The sequence below is a fragment of the Cydia pomonella genome, chromosome 9 (genome assembly GCF_033807575.1).
Source record: "Cydia pomonella isolate Wapato2018A chromosome 9, ilCydPomo1, whole genome shotgun sequence".
Lineage (NCBI taxonomy): Eukaryota > Metazoa > Arthropoda > Insecta > Lepidoptera > Tortricidae > Cydia > Cydia pomonella.
The window spans coordinates 19,660,461-19,681,320 of record NC_084711.1 but is presented as its reverse complement, the minus strand read 5'-3'; the positions used below and the strand labels follow the sequence as shown (position 1 = coordinate 19,681,320).

Sequence of the window (20,860 nt, the reverse complement as noted above, 5' to 3'; positions counted from 1 at the left end):
CATCATATCCCGAGAATTTTGTTTATCTGGTATAATCGTAACCCAAGTAAATATGGGGTTTAAAAAATTATGAAGCGCTTCGAGAAAAGGTAGGTACCTATAGTAAACACACCCAGCAGTGGCAGCATGGTTCCATTTTTATCACTTATCACTATGCCCGTCACTTTCGCGCTTACATACTTGTTAGAACGTGACAGGCATGGTGACAAATGATAATGAGTCGACCATCTTAGCCCTAGAGGCACCAGAAATGGGATAATATAGACAAATACTGTAAAACAAGTTTACAGTACATATGGGGCTACTTTATAGCACTAGTGCGAGAAGTAGCATATTACGTTACTGTGTCGAACATTTAAAGGGCCATATGTACTGTAAAACGTTGTACGATACATGTTCGAATTTCCTATTTTTCGCACTTGTATCGTAATGTACTAATTTACCATCAGTTTTTAATCGCTGGCAACACTTTACCATAAACGAGAGCTAAAAGAGCTGCTTAAGTTAAATTTTTCATTGATATTTGTTAGCTTGAAAATGAATGGCGCTATACATCCCATGACTGGCGCAAAAAAACACAGTTTTAATTGGTTAATAACATTCAAACCAATTGCAGTAACTTTCATTAAATATGTACCTAGAAAATATAAAGGACGAATTGGACATTCAAATTTTAAATCGTAAAGCGGTAGAAATTTTACAGGTGTCGGTGAAATATCAAAAATACTCAAAATTTTCTCTTAAATGTCCCATGATTGGTGCCGTTAACATAGTGCCCTTTTGCTTCGCTTGGCGCGTATTGGTGGGGGCACTTTCGTGCCCCCAGATCCCTTATTCTATGTGATTAATAAATGGTTTGAGAGACCGTACGTTTCTCTTGACCTACCTTACGGCATGACATGACGTGAAACTAAATATATCGCTACAAAATAATCAAAAAAGATTTATTTAAACACTAAAATGAATGAGCTTCTACAAATGTGCCATAAAATTCATTCACTCGCACGCTTGCCAAACCACGCTCGTGTCGTGGTCGTGACGTCACCAGCACGTTGTATAACAAAAATACACTAGTACTACCGCAAACTTATTAATGCAGGCGGACAAATAAGGAACCAACTCCGTTTCATACTAAATTAGAATATCTGTTGGCAAGTAGCGACCTCACGGACCGCAAATGTAAAATTGTATTGCTAACTCAACGTTATTTTCATAAAAGGTCATGGTTTATTTACAATAAGACGTCGCTTAAGTCGTTTTTAAGTTGATTTTAAATGACGTAACGTAATAATTTCAATGTCACACAAGATCCAAACGATAGCAAAGGTAAAGTGGTTGTGATAAGTACACGTCTGGACGTGTATTTTGCTAAAATGTGTCAGATTTGATAAGGTTTTCAGTATATTCAGTAGTGTAGTGTTTCGTTCGCGTTATATTTTCAAGGTCACGGTGAGTTGAACTATACGTATACGTATCTATATTTAGGAATTCGCATCATATGTTATGTTTATTTTGTTCGTGTCTCATTAATGTCACATTCACAAGTAATTGATTTTGCTAGAAATAGTTACAGCGCGAAGAAAACTTTTTAAACTGGTTCGGATACAGTCCTAACGGATTTAACTAGGTTACCTGTGCGTTGTCTATGCCCGGGTTAAAGTCTAACCAATTAAATGAAAGAAAGGAATATGTTTGCGTGTTAGTTTTAGTACATCCGCTTCCTATGATTATAAGAAGTGATATATTTATTTATCATGAATTAATAATTATATCTCTTTTTTTAACGCAATAAAGTAAAAGCCGGCGCTAAGATTGTCAAGTTAGTTAACTGATAAGTAATGATAAGGAAGAAGCGTCTGGTTCCTATTTACATTAAACATTTTTAGTATCAATTAACATATAGGTATATTCTACAAATATAAATAATGATCATAGGTATTCGGTATTTTTATGAGTGAAAGGTAGTTTTAAGGTAAATTAAGACAAAAGTGGAGGACCCGTACGAAACCACCTTTTTGTTTTTATTTATTTTATTTTATTTCTTGGGAAAACTTACAGCTAAAGTAACAAAATAGGTTTCGATATAAAAACAGTAAGCCAATTTCAAGTTTCCCCAGGTAGACATAACAGGTAACATAGTCCTCTTTTTCCTCTATTGATTGATATTTTAACACAATTTGTTCTATATCAACCACAGCTTGATTTAGCACGTTAAATTTTTTAATATTATATGAGTTAGGAGCATTGAACAATTTGTATTAAATCTGTTTTTCACTCCTAATTATTACAATAATAAAAAATAAAAGTCAAACGTAGGTGCTATGGTTAATAGGGACCGTGCGCGTTGGAGGGTCTGCCATCTTGTGGCCTGAATCGGAACCATAAACATGCACATGTACACGTCACGTGTTTACTTGTGCATAGTAGGTTCTGCCATCTTGTGGGCTACATCGGAACAAAAAACATCACATTTAAGCCTCGCGCCAAAAATCTGACGGCTCCTGTGCTGCCTCCTACAGTTCATGCACGCTCCCTATATACCTACATCAAATTATGTAAAAATATTTTCCATAATATCAATATCCAGGCACATATACCTTTCCTCTTAATAATGGAGCTAATAATCCGTTTGTGTATGTAACATCAAATTTATGTAGTATAGCAATCTGAAATCAATTTATCCATCAGTACTTACCTACATTCAGGTACCGTACCCCTAGGTATACAACTAGGCGATATAATTATGTCGCTAACTTCGAAATTCGATGCGAAGCGAAATTATGTTCGCGGTTGGCCGCATGAAAAACACTGGATTTTCTACGTTTAACAATAACGCGAATGAGCAATACAACTTTGCCATTCGGTATAACTTAGATCGGAGTTAATAGGTACTAAATTGGGGCACCAATCTACAAGGTTTTACCAAAAAACCCAAATATATTCCAATTAATCCAGCTTTGATGATTCATTTGAAGACAAGTCACATTTCCCGAAAGCGCAATCTAATTTGAACCTTAAATCGGAATGTTACAGTTGAAATTCTATTTGCGTGTGTGGTCGATAAATCGTACTATGCCTGAAAAAGGGTTAAAAAGTATTCTTCCTTGTTAACAAAGTTTTTCACGAAAACTTTATATGTTTATCCTAAAATCTTGTTTTAAAGAGTGAAGGTGTTACATCATGGATTTCGTGATCGGCGGGCTGGCCGGAGCAGGAGCCACGGTATTCACCAACCCCATAGATGTGGTGAAGACGCGGCTGCAGCTGCAGGGGGAGCTGCAGCGCAAGGACCAGCAGGTGATCAATGACAATGAGCCTATTTTCCCAATATTTTTTAAAGGGGGAAGGAATGACACCATGGATTTCGTGATCGGCGGGCTGGACAGAGCAGGCGCCACGGTGTTCATCTACCCCAGACGCGGTGAAAACGATACTGTTGCTGCAGGGGGAGCTGCAGCCCAAGGACCAGCAGGTATTTTCCCAATACTTTTTAAAGGGGGAAGGAGTGTCACCATGGCTTTCATGATCGGTGGGCTGGCGGGAGCAGAAGCAACGGTGTTCACCCAACCCTATAGACGTGGTGAAAGCGATGCTGTAGCTGTAGGGGAGCTGCAGACCAAGGACCAGCAGGTGATCAATGACTATATAAGCCCCTTTCGCCAATCGAAGATAACAATCGTTGAACCAAAACGCCCATAGAAAGTTAAATAATGTATGGATATACCTAGTCACGTGAGCTTTCGTAACATCTGTCATCCCGATAGATTTTTTTCCTTTCGGCAAGCGATGGAGTGGGAAACCGCCTCCATTAAGCTGCGCCTGCAGACTTGTGTTGGTGTGACTATTTCTACACATTATGTAACTATCCATTGGCGTTTTCTATGAATTGTCATCTTATCTAGGCCACCTGTTTAATCAGATCTCGCACCACCTAAAAAACATTGCTTAGAGATAACAACAATCGTCCGAGCAATAAGAAAATTCAGGAAATCCTTGCGTGACTAAAATTGTTTCAATGGCTTCAGTGGCGTCATCAACTTATCTTTTGGTCACGCTTGTTCATAGTTTATAAATAAGTCGTAATACTATGTGTTTTAAACATATGTCTGACAAATGCTTTGTCGCCGTTGTTGATATAATATAAGACATACAATATCCAACTCATTTCGCCGCAGTCTGATAGATAAGACAAAACTTCGTGTAACTTCGTACCGGCGGCGATACGAGCACGTACGAAAAATTTTATGCGGTTAAAAGGTTAAAAAATTTAAACGTAATGTATGCTACGAATAAAAAATAAATATTTCGCGTCATTACCTACGGGCTCTGTACCTTTTTAATAAAAATTGTAAAGTACGTACTGGGTACACTCAGATGATTTACTTAACTTATACCGCGACTTTACTTAATGCAAGACTTTACAAAAACAAACATGTTGATTGTGTTTCTTGAATCTTGTTACTTATTTCTTCTCCTATAAGCGCATTTAATGATAGTTGTAATATGTAAGTAAATGTCCTCTCAGACGTTGAATGTGTCATTTTGTTCAAGGACAGGTGGTGCGTTACCGAGGCATGCTGCACGCAATCTTCGTCATCGGTCGCACTGATGGTGTCTTCGCATTGCAGAAGGGCCTGGCTCCAGCTCTTGTGCTTGGCTTCACAATGAACTCTGTCAGGTAACGTTGACTTATAACCCTTTTAACACGTAACTAGATCATGAATCATGACTCACCACTATAGACCTCCTTTTTCTGTGCCATAAGGTCGTGAACATCGATAACGAATATATCCACAGGAACTGCTGGATCCAAGTCTATATTACAAAAAGGAAACAAAAATACTGTTGAGATGAGCCATATTGCAAAGAAAAAAAAAATTAACATCAATGCATAAGTATCTTGATATTCTTGAGCTTGAAAATTTTGTATTAACGAAGCCGACGTGGTCTATTTAGTAGACAAGGGCTAAAATAAATACAGACTAAAATAAAGATTGATCTGGACTGAATAGTTTTATTGACAATACTTTTCTCGTTACAGATTAGGCTTATACCACATATCAGAAGTCCGTGGCTGGACCAGCACAGACACTGGAGAAGTTTCCATCAGCAAGGCAGTGTTCTGGTCAAGCGTGAGCGGCATTGTCAGCGGGGTGGTTGGCAATCCTGTATCCGTGCTCAAGACAAGAATACAAGCGTCATCACATCCGAGTATTGCGGTAGGCAGACAACACAGGTATAAAGGTACGTCTTGAAGATTGAAAGGGATAATAAAGGATATTATAGATTATTGCCACTCACATAATCTCTAATCTTTTATCGCCCCCCGTCCAGGTTCTCCTGCGTTCCTCCCGCTCACTCAAACTGTCCATTCCTTCTCACCATACTAGTTTTATGTCCAACTCCTTCGCCGTTGAGGCAATCCATCTCTGGAATTCCCTTCCTCTTTCGATTCGACAAGCCCCAAGCAAACCTGTTTTTAAGCAACTACTCCGCAAGCATCTTCTGTCAGAAGAATTTAAATAATGATCTCCATCTTATATGTATAAGCATGTAGTAATATGTATAAGTTTACCTTTTGTATATCATATAAGATATAAGTAATAGTATTTGATCATAGTTTTGTAGGTTTATTTTTATTATGTTTTAAATGTATGTATAATATTTTGTTTTTCGGTTAAATTTCTTTTGGCATTAAGTCCGCCATTTGTACATTGTTCTTTGTTTGTGCAATAAAGTTGAAATAAATAAAACAAATAAATAATCGTACACATACAAGAAGACAAAACAGAGAAAGAAAATAAAAAATAAACAGTTACCTAAAAACTAAACAAGAAACTAACAGCATTGTGACAAAATGGATGATCTCAGCAGGGCTAAGATGGTCAGCTGTCTATCATTTGTCACCATACCTGTCACGCTCTAACAAATATGTAAGTGCGAAAGTGACGCATGATATGACAAGTGACAAAAACACGACCATGATACCGCTGCAGCATTTGCTGTGATGTAGCAGCCACAGCACTGATTTTCAGTTCACCCCCAATGACTATTATTATATATAGGCACAATAAGATAAGCGGGTGCTCAATTACGATAGGGTTGTTTCCATCTACAAATCTTAGGGCAGAATTGTATCCCAATAAATTATTTTGGATTATAAGAACATGTTAAACTACTTTTAGGGGACCTGTAATGACCATATTTTTGTAAATATTTAATTTAAAATATCTTATGGCACACGTCACGTGACCAAACTTGAAAAATATTGAAGATTCGGATGACGTCACAACTCTCGGATTGACACTGTTGACAGTTAGGCGATAAACACCAAATGACAAATGTCAGTTGGCAGTTCGTATCTTCTACGTGTGTAGTTATGTGTCAAACCGTAAACTGTGACGTCACACAACTTTCAAAGAGCGTTTTGGGCGCGAAAGCATCTGTCAAAATATATTTTGTTAATTTAACATATTTTTTCTCTCAAGTCTCAAGATGAATATGTCTAAGACTAAGATTATGACGAACATCCCCGGTAAATCGATTCCAATCATTAAGGTTGGGAACGAAATACTAGAGGTGGTCGAGCAGTACTTGTATCTTGGACATATTCTATCATTTGACAAAACACATCAGCAGAAGGAGATCTCCAGGAGAATTCAGCTGGGTTGGGCGGCATTTAATAGATTAGCGGACATCCTGAGACCTGCTAACATTCCACAATGCCTGAAAACTCGCCTCTTCAATCAATGTGTCCTGCCCACCATGACCTACGGTGCCGAGACATGGACGCTCACCAAGGAGGCTGTGCATAAAATTTGTGTAGCACAGAGAGCCATGGAGCGCGCCATGCTCGGTATCAAGCTTCAAGATCGAGTAAGGAATGTCGAGATCCGTCGTCGCACCAAGGTGCTAGACGTGGGTTGCGTCATTACCAACCTAAAATGGAGTTGGGCGGGACATGTTGCTAGGCAGAGTGATGGCAGGTGGACTAAAATGTTAACGGAATGGTGGCCGCTTTCGGATGAAAGAAGCCCCTGGCGTCCGTTGGCTCGTTGGGTGGACGACATTCGGAAAATTGCGGGACACTTCTGGATGCGATTAGCTCAGGATCGGGACAAGTGGCGTACTGGAAGAGAGGCCTATGCTCAGCAGTGGGCGATAAAAGGCTGATATGATGATGATGATGATGATTTTTTAATACAGTTGCTCAAAAAGTGGTACTTTTTGTGGCTGCGTAGCGTGCGAGAAGCTCAATTTCTCGAACTAGTGCTTTTTACTTTTTAGTTCCAAACTATACTTTCGAAACGCAGTAATTTTATATTAGATTTTTTACTTGGAAATTATGAAATTAAAAACGCTTACGAATACTAGGAGTATTTATTTAAAGTATTCATTAATATATAAATGACGAAAAAATATTAAGAATTTGCATTTTATAGCCTACTCTGTCTTAGGTATCTATGTATGAAATATTTACTTTCCTAAAAATCGTTCTTTGATTTGGCTGAATGATACAAGCATAGGTATGCCTAGAAAAAAAAGTTTAAAAGCAAATCAGCCCGCCCTTTTGAAATAACTTCTAACATTATTTAAACACATTAACGCATATAAATATATAATTTGGTACGAGAAGTTATAAACAAATATTGAAAATGAGTGATTCAGACATTGATATGACACCACCAGACATTCGTGCTAGAGCAGCAATTGCCAATGACTGTGTTATTCCAGAAAAATCTAAAAACCAATATAATGCCGTCTATGTAAAATTTATCGAGTGGAAAACCTTACATAACGCAAAGTCTTTTTCAGAGACTGTTTTGATGGCCTATTTTCAAGAGCTGTCTGAAACCTATCGGCCATCAACATTATGGTCAAAATATTATATGTTGAAAGCTGTTATAAAGTTAAAACATGACATAGATATAAAAACTTACACCAGATTGACTGCTTTCTTAAAAAGGCAAAGTGCAGGATTTCAGAGTAAAAAATCGAAGGTACTAACAGCTGAACAAATTGAGACGTTTATTAATGAAGCTCCAGATCAGCAACATCTAGCTACAAAGGTATAAACTTAAATATAAATCTAATAAAATATGTACACAATTTAAGTAAATTAACTCTAAAAATAAAGTAGGAAGTTAAAAAAAATAGAATGAAATAAACAATTGTCTTACAATATATAATAAATATGTAACTTTGTTCATAGGTTGCTCTTATATTTGGAGTCTGTGGCGCATGCAGACGCGAAGAGCTCACAAATGTATCGGTAAAAGATATAGAAACACATGGGGACATACTTCTTGTCAAAATACTACTACTACTACTACTACTAGAGTCTGCGGTCTTCTAAGGGCAAAAGTGACCGTTTCTTTCAGAATTTTCAAAGAGGAAGGTGCACTGCCCAGGTAATAGGCTTAAACAAGTTTGGGAATATGCCGAGAGATATCGCTCAGTACTTAAATTTGCCTGATGCAAATCTTTACACTGGACATGCATTTAGGAGAACCTCTGCTACATTACTTGCCGACTCAGGAGCTGACATAACAACTTTGAAGAGGCATGGAGGTTGGCGGTCAAGTAATGTAGCAGAAGGATACATAGAAAACTCCGTTGATAACAAATTAAAAATTGGAAAACAAATTGCAAAATCAATTAATGTAAAGCCGCAAGAGCCCACAGAATTTTCTTCATCCACATTCCAATCTGGTCTTAATGTACCTGTTAATACTGAACCTCAACCAGGACCGTCACATGCTAACAACACTTTGGTTACACCCAGCCCTGTTAACCAACCAGGACCGTCACGTGCCAACAACACTTGGATTACACATAGCCCCTCTAACTTTGATCCACAGGAATTATCACAACAGCAGGAACCTGAAACTACACCATGCCTGACTAGTCAGACACTTAATTTACATGGAAGAACTCACAACATAACTATGAACTGCACTAATTGTACCATTAACTATAATTATTACTGAAAATAAAATATTTCTGATATCAACCTTGTTTTAATACAAATATATATTTTTTTAATTCTCATTTAATCACAAAAGCAAGTAATTCTTCTTAGACCTCATTTGATATAGTTCTCTTTTCATGATGTTAAACATAATCATCATTTCTTCTAAACATGGTCATCAACGTGGCACTTGAGCAGCAGTTGTATGTACATAGTAATTGACTGGTTGACTTCCTAGGAGCCGCTTTGAGTGAATATTATCCTTCCGCCAATTTGTTAGGGACCTGCAAAATGTTAATAATTTAGTAACATTTATAGATTTCACCAGTTTCTTGTTCAAAAAATAACCTTAAACATAACTAATAATGTGATTTAATGTTTCTTTTACCTCTAATTATCCTTGAAAGTCTTCAAATATTCAAACAATTCATGATATTTTAGTTGTAAACGTGTCCTTGGTCACATGTCGCAGATCACAAATTTGGCACTAAAACTCTTGTTGCATGATCTGTTTCTGTTTGTTGATACTGTAATGTCTTGTACTTCTGTTTTGATAATGTTAAAGGTTCTAATTAATGTCGTTTCAGTATTATAATTAATTATATTTCGTCACTTCATTTTTCAGATATAATTTTATATTAACCATGTAGTTTCCCTATTGTACAGATAGCATCGCACATATTTAAGAGTAACTATTTTGATTAAAACTGTGAAAAACAACTTCCGCCCACTTCCGGTTACTGGTTACCTGCGTGCGGCGACCGCTGCGCTCTCCACCGATTTCGCCCGGGGGTTGGTCGTGAACCAACACGAAGGTATAAGATCGGATAACGCACAACGAAACAAAGGCATAAAAAATCATCCTGGGGGTTGGTCGTGAACCAACACGAAGGAAAGTCTGTTCGTATTTCGAACACCGATTTCGCCCGGTGCGGCGATTGGTCGTGAACCAAAAGATCGGATAATGCACAACGCACAACGAAACAAAGGGCCTAGACATTCATATTGGTGCATTTTTCATAATACCCATATATTTTGTGGGAAATTTATTGCCTTAAAAATGGAAATAACGAGCCGAGGGAGGCTTTCTTTTTATTTGGTTTTAGATGGCCCAACACTTAAAATATATCCAAATTCTCCTGCCACACCTAACCCATAGTACGGTATTAAATGAAAAAAGAAGTATGAATCCCCGCCCATAGGTTGAATGTAAATCAACAAGAGACTCACAGATGTTGTATTTAACACAATAGTACATTGTTTTGATACTACACTACCCACATAAATATAATATTAATACATTGGGTAGGTATAACTTGTCTCTAAAAGTGGGAATTGCTACGTGTACCTACATCACGTCACAGTATTATTTAAAGTATATTCTTTCTGACGTACAATATTTAAACTCTTATATGTTATAAAAGACGTGTAGTGAATTTGAAAGCAATTTCTAAACTTAAATCTTGATAAAATATCTTGTTAATATGTATAGTGGTGCCCTGAGAGTGCATACATTTTGGTGTCGATTTTTAAATGATTATGATGTGCAGAAACATTCATAAATCGAACTATAAAAATATGGCTACGTACGTCAATAATGTTATGGGCGATAAAACTTGAACAACTTTGGTTTACTCCTATACTAAATCGCATTTAAAAAAAAAGAGTCAACCAAATGAATACTTATATAAAAATATACCTATTTATAATATCAGCTTTAAGAATCTTTATTTCTCAGAATAAGATATAACAAAACTTGATAATAAATGAGTATTTGTCATGGTCGCTCATAGGCGATGCCAGTAAGTACTTATTATCTGTTTGAAAATTAGATTTCTTCTTAAAGGTATATTGGATAATTAATTCAATTGAATCATTAAATTATAATAAGTACACTTACTTCAATTGAATTAGAGGAAGACGAGTTTTTTCATCACAATTTACTAGAACAATTTGCAAGAACAGTGTCAAGCACCACTAGAGTACCATCCATCTGAGTTAATCAGAAAGCGGTTTTCTCTTCATTTTGGCGAGTTGCACTTAGTAATAAATTTTGTTCGCATCTCTCACAGATATTGAGTGTTTATTTTTATGATTGTAAATAATCGGTAACTAGGTAAATACCTATTCATATATTCATTTAATTGTATTAAAACAACAAGACGACTACCCTCTGATTATCCTTTAAAGGATTACCCCTCAGATTACTACTTAAATAACTAAGTTATTAAATATGTAATAGAAATCGTACAAAATTAATAAATTAATGTATGGTTCAACTCTCATGTGTCGGTCGCGGTACTCTTTCAGCCATCATTAATGCGATGGTACTATGCAATACGTTCACTAGACTTAAAAAAAAAAAAAACTCAAATCGGTTATGCAATACGTTTTTGCTAAGTTTAAAATATATGTACATATACATTTAGTATTATAATTAATATAGTCATTCATAAAATTAAGACCGAATCACTAAATATAATATTTGTTTTCTAAACTCACAATACAACCACAGTAGCAATACAGCAAATACATTTTCCATTTTATTATGTCAGTTCTATAAGCGTATTTTTTTTATACATTATAAAAATATACAACATTACGTCTCAGTCTTTCGTTACCGACAGAGCGAATATTTGGATAAAATAAAAATAGAGGGCATTTGAGATTTGATGCTTAATACCTGAAATACTGTGGATTGTTATTGTTATCGTGGTTGATTGCTGTGCTGGTTTAGTTTGCGCTGAGAGAATAGCAGCTACAGCACCGATATTTGTGCAAATATGGTCAAACGTGTCATGCTGTCATTAATAAAAAAAAAAAAAAAAAAGTTCATCTTATTTATGTTTATTTAAATGAAAAGACTTACTGGTCATGTTTGTTGTACGCTGACTTTACCTACTCAGGTGTAACTGGTTATTATTAACAAAGCACCGTAATACGAGTAGCTCGAATATACATAAGGTATATAAAATTAATTTATAAATATATTCTGATGTCATTAATGGGCCTCGGCCCTTGCCCTATTTATTGTATGCAATATGAGCGCAATAATAAACATTTGAATTTGGGTAAATTCTAATCTTATATAAGAAATAACTTCGAAAGTTGAGTAGTAGTTATAGTAGCCTTATAAATTTATTTTTTCATAACTTAACCGAAAGCATATGGAATTATGCACGTTCATATATTTCTTATATTTCAAGAACATGATGGATTTTTACATATGATAATATCCAAAGTATATTTTTTCTTGAATAGATCAGAGATTTTAACGAATTACAATGACGTTAAACACGTTTTGGAGAAAAGTAAAATAAAATACTATTCTTTTTAAGTTAAAAATCTTAAAACGCGCTAGGCCGCGTAAGTCTTTGTAGGCCGTTGTGTCACTATTCGTTCAGCAGGAGCTGCTGTAAGCCAACATGCGTGTGCATGAGCCTAATAACTGAATTTTCTCATTGTCGCCAGCTGCTCAGTGAACACAGCGTATCCCACCCTGTCTGGAGGTAACGCTGGGTTGTATCGTTAACATAAATTAGGTCTTATTTTAGTTATTACTCTTAGACAAGTCTAAAGTTGATATCAATAGTAGTACCGCCTGTCTTCTTTATTTCCGTATCGCGGACAAGGACCGCTAGTGAACTTTCAGACATTCATAAAAGGACGTTTTATGAATTAATTCTACTTTTTGTAATCGAATTAAACTGAATGTAAAGTAGACCACAAAGTGTATAGAATCTTAGTGAATTATGTTTCAGTGTGAACAACAAATTGAAACGTGATTATTAGGCTTTGTTTTGATATCCTAATAGGCGTATTACAATATATATATATCATGTGTACATACCTAATATGTACTTTTTATTTTGAACCTACATACCTAAACTTTCTTTATGCTTTTAAACAAGGCTTTATAACTCAATTGGCATAGTATACTTGTGTATAGTACACATGTTATGTCCTGAACTTGGTCTGCAGTCTACGCAGGTGGGCTACTCTGCGCAGGTGGGATACAGCGATAATAACTTCAATTACTTGATGGCTTAAAACACAACCCGTTAGACAGTTGTTCGCTAAAGCATTGATTTAATTTTGGTTCAATTTAATTTACCATACTTCTGGATTTCTTTAGCAGTCAATTAAAATAGTATCATGTGTTTTCATGGAAAAGGATCATCAGATCGTTTTCTTTTATTACAGAATTGGTTAAAGTTAAACGATTGCAGAAATACGGTTTTAAATCATATAACTCAAAATATGGTACATTTGGGACACTAACTTAATACAACTTATCAAAATAAATCCCTAGAAATTGAAAATAAATAAATTCAGATCAAAATAAATCCCTAGCACCTGAAAATAAATAAATTCTAGCCATTAACTTATATAATCTAATAATTTGAAATATTAAACTAGGTATAATAATTATTTATAAGTTTTTAATTGTTTTTCCACCCATTTGTGTTTATTATAATAACTGTTTAAATATCACCTTGATTTTGAAACGTGAACTATAATATAAATATCTCATACCAAGGATACTAACTGCAAATAAAGTAGGTCAGATAAAAAAAAAAAAAAATACAAAATATTTCGGTTTATCACCATGGTTAACATTAACAAATAAATCTCATCCGAATGACTTATTTTACTTCGGACTAAGATATAGTTGGTCAAGCAAATCTTGTCAGTAGAAAAACGCGGCAAATTTGAAAAATCGCGGGCTAGCAACACTGTGTTCGAATAATTCCAAAATCGCGTGTAATCTGTGTTTTATCTGTAGAATGTGGATCGTCCATCTTGTTTGTTTACATTCCGAAATTTCCGAATCGGTGCTAATTCAAGAGAAATTTCTGCTCCCAGCATTAAAATAAATATCAATATATTAAATAATATTGTGCATGACCATAAGCAAAGTCAAGATGCCTACAATGTAAGTAAAATCATGCTCGTTGATCTTAACCATTAGAAAATTTTGAGGTTATGATAATTACTTCAAGATCCCGGAGAATTTTTAAGATAATGTGCAGTTTTTTCTGTTTCAGGGTTAAAAGGCTTAAATAAAGATAAAACGTATGCCTAAATATATCCAATAAGACCACGAATTGTGCCCTCGAAACCGCAACTGATTCGATTGTTCCCAATATCAACAGACGAAGTCCTCAAATATTTTCAAAGGTAACTTTTTTAAACAATCTTAAGACGTTTAAGAACCTTGATTATACCTACTTTCTTTCGCAACATCAACCTAATACTTCCATATGTTTGTTGCAGGATTAAAACTCGCCCAATATAAGGCGTTCGTAAAAGTTTCTCTTCATACAAAACTTACCTACGGCGGTTTACGTACATACGTGTACATGTACAACGCAAACAAGACGAAAAATAAACTTGTTAATTAAAAAAACTAAAAAAATTGGGACAATAGTTTAGATTATTATTGTAAAAGTTGTCCGTTTGTTAATCATCACGAAAATATATTATTTAGGCTGATTTGTTTCATGCACTCAGCTATTGCACATGTATACCTATGGAAAATCCTAGTTTATAACTTTATACTTTCTGAAGTTGGTATGTACCTATTTAAAAGAAGTTTTAAGTTGCTTTACCTGTTTGTTCAATAAATTAAAATAATTTATTCAGTGTGCATAATTTTAGAAAAATATTTTAACATTTAAATCATACCTTCTTTTATCCAGAAACAATATAACTCCATATTACTCACATGAGTGGAAGTTGTTAAGTTTCCATTGTCAAGGTATCTTTGATTAATATTTTGAGTACCTGAAATTGTGTCAGTTCCTGACAAGTCTTGAATAGACTAATGTGAAAGTTAATAAAATTTCTTAACAGCATTCTCCTGATATCTAAATGACTTTTTTAAATATCTACATATAAAATATGATCTAGCCAATACATATACCTGTATAAAAACAGTAGTGTGAGCAAAATCTTACCAAGCTAGCATGTAAGAGTGGTCTCAGAGATATTGGAATATCTCTGTACTATAAATTAGGCAAATTGCTTTAGACTAAGTTTTATGTGTAACTACTACTATAAGAATACATTTTGAAACTTGGAATGGAAACTTTAAACTTGAAATTACAAATTTTCAAACAGATCTGTTTTATGCTTAAGATGCAATAAGTGACTAGGTACAAAGTATTCTGATGCTTGGAGTGGACCAGTAACATTGGTAACTTAATGATATTTTTTCAATGAATGGCCTGAATTAAGTGTAAGTAAGCTAAAGTGACCCGTATCTTAATTGCCTTGAAATTAAATGAACACCAAAATATCTGCAGTTGTGTTTTATTTATTTTTAATCTGTATATTTATATAAATATATTGTAAAACCATTTCAAAATTACACTGGTATGTGAATGTGACATTGTTCAAGAGAAATACACTAATTTACAATTAACAAGTGGCATAATTATTTTCTTTGGGCTTCTTCAGTTTCTGAACTGATGTTAAAAACAGCTTTCTACCGTGGTGCTCATGTTCTCTTTGCTCCCTATTTGTCTTCTAAGTTAGCTAAAACAGAATAAAACCATATCAAAATGATGTAAATAGTCCAGATATTTGATATTTAATAAGCCCTGCAATTGTGACAAGAATAGTTACAGTGATACCCTACCAGGGCTACCGCTGCCAGTGATGGCTCAGGGGTTACTTACCTAGGTTTTAATATTTACCTATATAAAACAATGGATTGTTTTATTCTAGTTAAATTCAGTAGTATAGGTACCTACTAACAGATCGTTTGGTAAAAAGTACTCAAGTGCAAATGCCTTAACCTTTACATTTATTTAGCTATGACATCTTCATGTTTAAGTTGAATATATATGTAGCAGATCTGCTCCTAAGCATACCAAAGGTTAAGAATGCGAGCGCTCGCCTTTTGCGTCCACCTTTTACTAAGCATACAAACCTTTATTTTAATTCAATCTATTGATATATTTTTCGATTGTACCTACCTAAATATGTCTAATTAGCTTTTGAAGGTTGCATAAAGGAGCATTTGTATTGCATTTTATCGTGATATATCTTTAATATTGAATTCCAACCGAGAAATCTGATAATATATTAAAATCCAGCTACCTGCGGAAGCAATGACTTGATTCAAACATTATTTTCTCCAGCATAGTCCGTTTGCAAATAGGTATTTTTTGATCTCGTTTATCATATTGATTGACATCGTTTTTACTCCAGTTTAAATTGTCCCTCTCATAATAATAACAATTTCCAAATGCTTCAATAAACCGCGAGCGGCAGTTTTAGTTGACGTACGAAGAGCGCGCTCAGCGGAAAAAAAATGTTTCGGTTCGATGTACATTGCTGCTTTTCTTAGCGCAATACTGCTCTGTGAGTGTTGCCATACTTCAGTTTGCTTTACATTGCTACTGACAGACTTTGCTTGACAGACTATAGATATATGTTTTTAGTGTCTCACTATGATGTTTTTTAATAATATATTTCTAATGTTAGTACGGTGTATACGTAACGTACAGTAATTAAAATAAAAATCCTGCGGTCATTGGCATGGCATATAAATTGAGAAGTTTTTTTTTTCTATGTGGTGTGTGGAGTTAGAAGGAACGTCTTAACTTAAACTAGACACTCAGACAGCCAAAGCTTTTGTCTTATTTCAACCAAAACTTATATCTCTAAACATCTACATGGTTAATATAAAATTATATCTGAAAAATGAAGTGACGAAATATAATTGATGATCAAACGAACTTCTTGAAGTGAAGTTCGATCGATATTATATGAGTCACTTCATTTGAAGATATAATATAAGGTCCCACCCACCCTAGAACCCTGATATAAGTTTTGGTTCTTGCCTTCTCTAAAAATAATGAAGAGCGCAGCGGTCGCCGCACGCAGGTAACCAGTAACCGGAAGTGGGCGGAAGTTGTTTTTCACAGTTTTAATCAAAATAGTTACTCTTAAATATGTGCGATGCTATCTGTACAATAGGGAAACTACATGGTTAATATAAAATTATATCTTCAAATGAAGTGACTCATATAATATCGATCGAACTTCACTTCAAGAAGTTCGTTTGATCATCAATTATCTGCATTCAATTTAGTTTCTCAACTCGAGGCCGATGGCGCTGATTCCAATAGTATGTTGTCACTGTCAGTGTCATTTGTAAAGTATGGGTTCGTTCAAAAATAACTTCGAAGCAAGCATATTTTATCGCAATGATATATTAATTTATTATTTTTTCGCAACTATATTAAAAAACGTCGTTTACAACTAGTGTGAAATAGAATGTCTTTTTACCACTAGTACCGAGGTATCTTGCCACGAGCTGAATGTACTATAAAGCCGTTTTTAGTATAAAAGTTGAATTTTAGGGCAACTTTTAGTTAATATAGAACGTAATACGAGCGTTTAAAAAAATTGGAAGCAACCCTATTACCAAACGGTTAGGTCAGACCATTCTACATTCTCACCTTTGACTCTTGATACTTTTCCTTCGTCAATCCAGGAATCCCGAAATCAAGATCCTCCAATCCTTCCTCAATCTTGATCCAGATCCGGAAAATTACACTGGTTGGATCTGGTTTGAAAATTTGTCCATCCACTTAAATAATCGACATCTCTAGGTGTGAGCGTAAGGATCAAAGAGATCGGAAGATGTAAAGCGGTGATCTGATGCAATAAACAAGTCTCAGCTATATAGATCATTGTTGAAAGCGCGTAAATTTCAAGATTATTTTAACTTTATCTTAAATTATGGATGTGTTATTTCAGGCATGTTCGATGGCATGTCGAAGATCTATTCCTCAGAAGGATTCAAGGGTTATTTTGCGGGTGTCAACGCTGCCTGCGCGAGGCTGGCGGTCGGCAGCGCCGCGCAACTCACTACCTTCTCTAAGTAAGTCTTATTTAATAAGTTGTCTTCAAAATTCCATCATTGGATGGACCACTTGTTGGTATTTGAGCTGAAATTTGGAATAAACAAAGACCAAAAACAACTTATTATAATATCGAGCTAATCTGATGATAGAGATGGAACTCTGTAAGGATAGGAACGAAACCTCGAGTATTTTGGACGAGATGTCGAAAGAAAAGTACAGATGGTTATAAAAGCTTCTATTCAAAATGAAATACAAAATATGTCACTGTGACAATGTGCGAAATGGGTCACAAATTAAATATTTTGACTGTACTATACGTTTTGTAACTGTTTCTGCTGTTTAGTCACTTGTTTAGTGCATGTTGTAAAGATTGTACTACCGTACCATCCGCTATAAAATAATATGAATTAATAATTTTCTCTTCAGAGCAAAAGAATGGCTGGCATCGCACGGAATTTGCGATCGCTCACCCTTCTGGCTCTCCGTCCTAGCCAGCGCCATAAGCGGGGCCGTGGTAGCCTTGACCATGTGTCCTTTCGACGTCACCACCGTGCGACTTTACAACCAGGGTAATAATTAATAAGGCTTGTTTTCGTGTGCAGAGCTAAGCAGGAGTTGGAAGCAAGGGGAATCGGCAAAGATCCCGTGACTCGCGCGCTTCTGGCGAGTTTTGTGAGCAGTTTTTTCGTTGTGATGTTGGAAACTCCGTTCGATGTCGTGAATACAAGGATTTACAATCAGGGTATGGAGAGAGCTTCTGTTGCTTGACGCTTTGGAGCTTTGTCTTTTCCTCTTTCCTGTTGCTTTATGTATTTTTAAGTTACTGACAATCCTCAGATTCCGAACATCTATAGGTCCTTTCTAGTGAACTGGGGGCTTTCAATTTACGCACGTTTAAAATAACTGGTTAAGTATTTCCTTATTTATTCACAGCTAGCAATCAAATAAATTAGGAACTCACCCTCAGGTTTTGGTTAATGGAAGAGAAACTAAACTTTGCATAACTATTGGGAAGGGTGCTAATGCTATTTTTTTGTCATAACAATTATTTTATTTCGCACTCAAATTAAGTTACATCCGGCCTTAATATGAAATAAGGAACCAGAAACATTTTTACTGCATAACTCACTTCCCGACTTCTAATGAAGCTGAAAATTTGCATACATATGTAAGTTGGGTGACAATGCAATATTATGGTACTATCGAGCTGATCTGATGATGGAGACAGGAGGTGGCCATGGGAACTCTGTGATAAAACAACGCAACCTAATTGTGTTTGAAGTTTTTAGAATTGTTTCGTGAGAAATGCCTGTGGAGAAAAGTACAGACAAAAATAAAAGCTTGTAAGTACTAAAAATGAACTTTTTGCCAAAAACTTATAAACTATCTGCCGTCTAGTCCACAGGACTATAAACACAAAAAGTAAATACAGTTCCAAAATATTGTACTTACCTAAATATTGTTGCCTAGATGCTTAGGGCAGGAAGCTAGATATCTAAAATGTGGAGAGCGTTACTAGGTTAAATTTCCACTATAAAGTTTTTCTAATTTGTCACTAAATTTAGATAATTTTTAACCATCCCAATCTTAATTGTTTACGTTACGATATTGTAATAGAAGCTTGCCGTGATCCATATACGGGGCACGGACAGTAAACCTGTTAAACTTTACAAAAAAATCGAGCGAATTTTATGGCTCCACCTCACCCAAAAAGTCCGGCAGCACATTTTCAACATATTCATTCCTCTCTACCCCCAGGTACCGCTGCTACCGGAGGCCTACTTTACACAGGCGTGTTCGACGCCCTCTGCAAGATCTACAAGACCGAGGGCCTGCACGGCCTCTACAAGGGGCTCGGGCCCCTCTACATCAGGATAACGCCACACACGACCCTCTCACTAGTCATATGGGATATGTTGAATTTATATATGAGCGATAAAAGTAGCTGATAATCGTTTGTTTTTATTGTTTCTCCTCTCAGTTAACCTAAGCCAGAAAATTTTATCAGATATTACCTGAATATACTACATTATAAATTTTGTGAAAAACAGATCAACCAAAAAATATGTCACAGGTATGCAGGATAAAAATTAAACTTCAACCTAACCTGAGTCGTTTCATTGGTGGCCAGCATGTTTTACAAATTCGGTAGATAAGCATGGCACATATTTAAAAAGTTAACCCTTTACCAGGCTAAGGGATATATATTTCCCACATGCGGCTCTTCAAACATGTGTTCTATTTTCGATGAGTAAGACTGACATTCGATTGTCATTTTTGAACTGTCAGCCTGGTAAAGGGTAGGTATTTTTCGGTAGCAGCATTTTCCAGGTTTTTGGAAACTTTCCGCAACTTGCACATCTGCATACTTAGTTATACTCTACCGGTAGAGCATTCCTAAACAGTGCACCATTATAGTGTCAAGACTCTTTAAATGCAAGAAATAAGAATGCGTGTATATTTAATCATAAATATGTTTTACTGAATGCTTGCTGATTTTATATAAAAAAAAATCGTCTTAAAAGCCCTTTTTTCGAATTTATTAAATTTATCTAAGAGTTCAAACGCTTCTCCCATTTGATATGATCTTTAGCTCTTGACCCGAGCATGTGGAGGCGAGAATTGTATTTCCCAGTCGAGATCCAGAGAACTGCCGTCAGACTCCTGATCCTCATCCTGCTCGTCTTCACAAGAACAGCTTCCAATCACGGAGCGACAATCGCCTTGATTCTCAGGATCAAAAACACCAAGAATCTCTCTGTAACCTCGAACGCACGTCTGCTGACAAACGTCTGGGTGAAAGGGATCGTTAAATTCCTTTATCATATTCTTGATTAATCTTTTTGCTTTTCTCTCCCTCCTTTTGACTCTTTCCTCGTTGCTTGCGGATGCAATCTTATATACAAGTGGATCATATACGACGCAATTCTGTTCGTTCTCTGACGTCACTTGCATTTCGACTGAATACTCTCCATTCTTCTTTTTTATGACCAGAGTGGGTTTCTCA

At 35.6% G+C, this 20,860-nt stretch overlaps 1 protein-coding gene and 1 long non-coding RNA gene across 4 annotated transcripts; one reads left to right on the top strand and one right to left on the bottom strand.

Moving 5' to 3' along the window:
* Positions 1-1,284: 1,284 nt before the first annotated feature.
* LOC133521640 (solute carrier family 25 member 35-like) lies at positions 1,285-19,959 on the top strand. Of its 3 annotated transcripts, none has more exons than XM_061856722.1 (7): positions 1,285-1,449; positions 3,164-3,297; positions 4,557-4,678; positions 5,042-5,244; positions 17,747-17,870; positions 18,456-18,595; positions 19,612-19,959. In XM_061856722.1, the coding sequence occupies exons 2-7, from the start codon at positions 3,181-3,183 to the stop codon at positions 19,800-19,802; spliced, it is 897 nt and encodes a 298-aa protein (XP_061712706.1). In that variant the 5' UTR covers positions 1,285-1,449; positions 3,164-3,180; the 3' UTR covers positions 19,803-19,959. The 3 variants fall into 3 exon arrangements, with proteins under 3 accessions (XP_061712706.1, XP_061712704.1, XP_061712705.1); XM_061856720.1 differs by lacking the exon at positions 18,456-18,595 and adding an exon at positions 18,280-18,422 and having other exon boundaries at positions 1,296-1,449; XM_061856721.1 differs by lacking the exons at positions 1,285-1,449; positions 18,456-18,595 and adding exons at positions 1,523-1,634; positions 18,280-18,422.
* On the bottom strand, positions 15,270-16,414 carry LOC133521645 (uncharacterized). The gene is made up of 2 exons (XR_009799920.1): positions 16,079-16,414; positions 15,270-15,511 (listed from the first exon to the last, which is right to left on the bottom strand). It is a non-coding gene; the product is annotated as an uncharacterized LOC133521645 (long non-coding RNA).
* Positions 19,960-20,860: the final 901 nt, after the last annotated feature.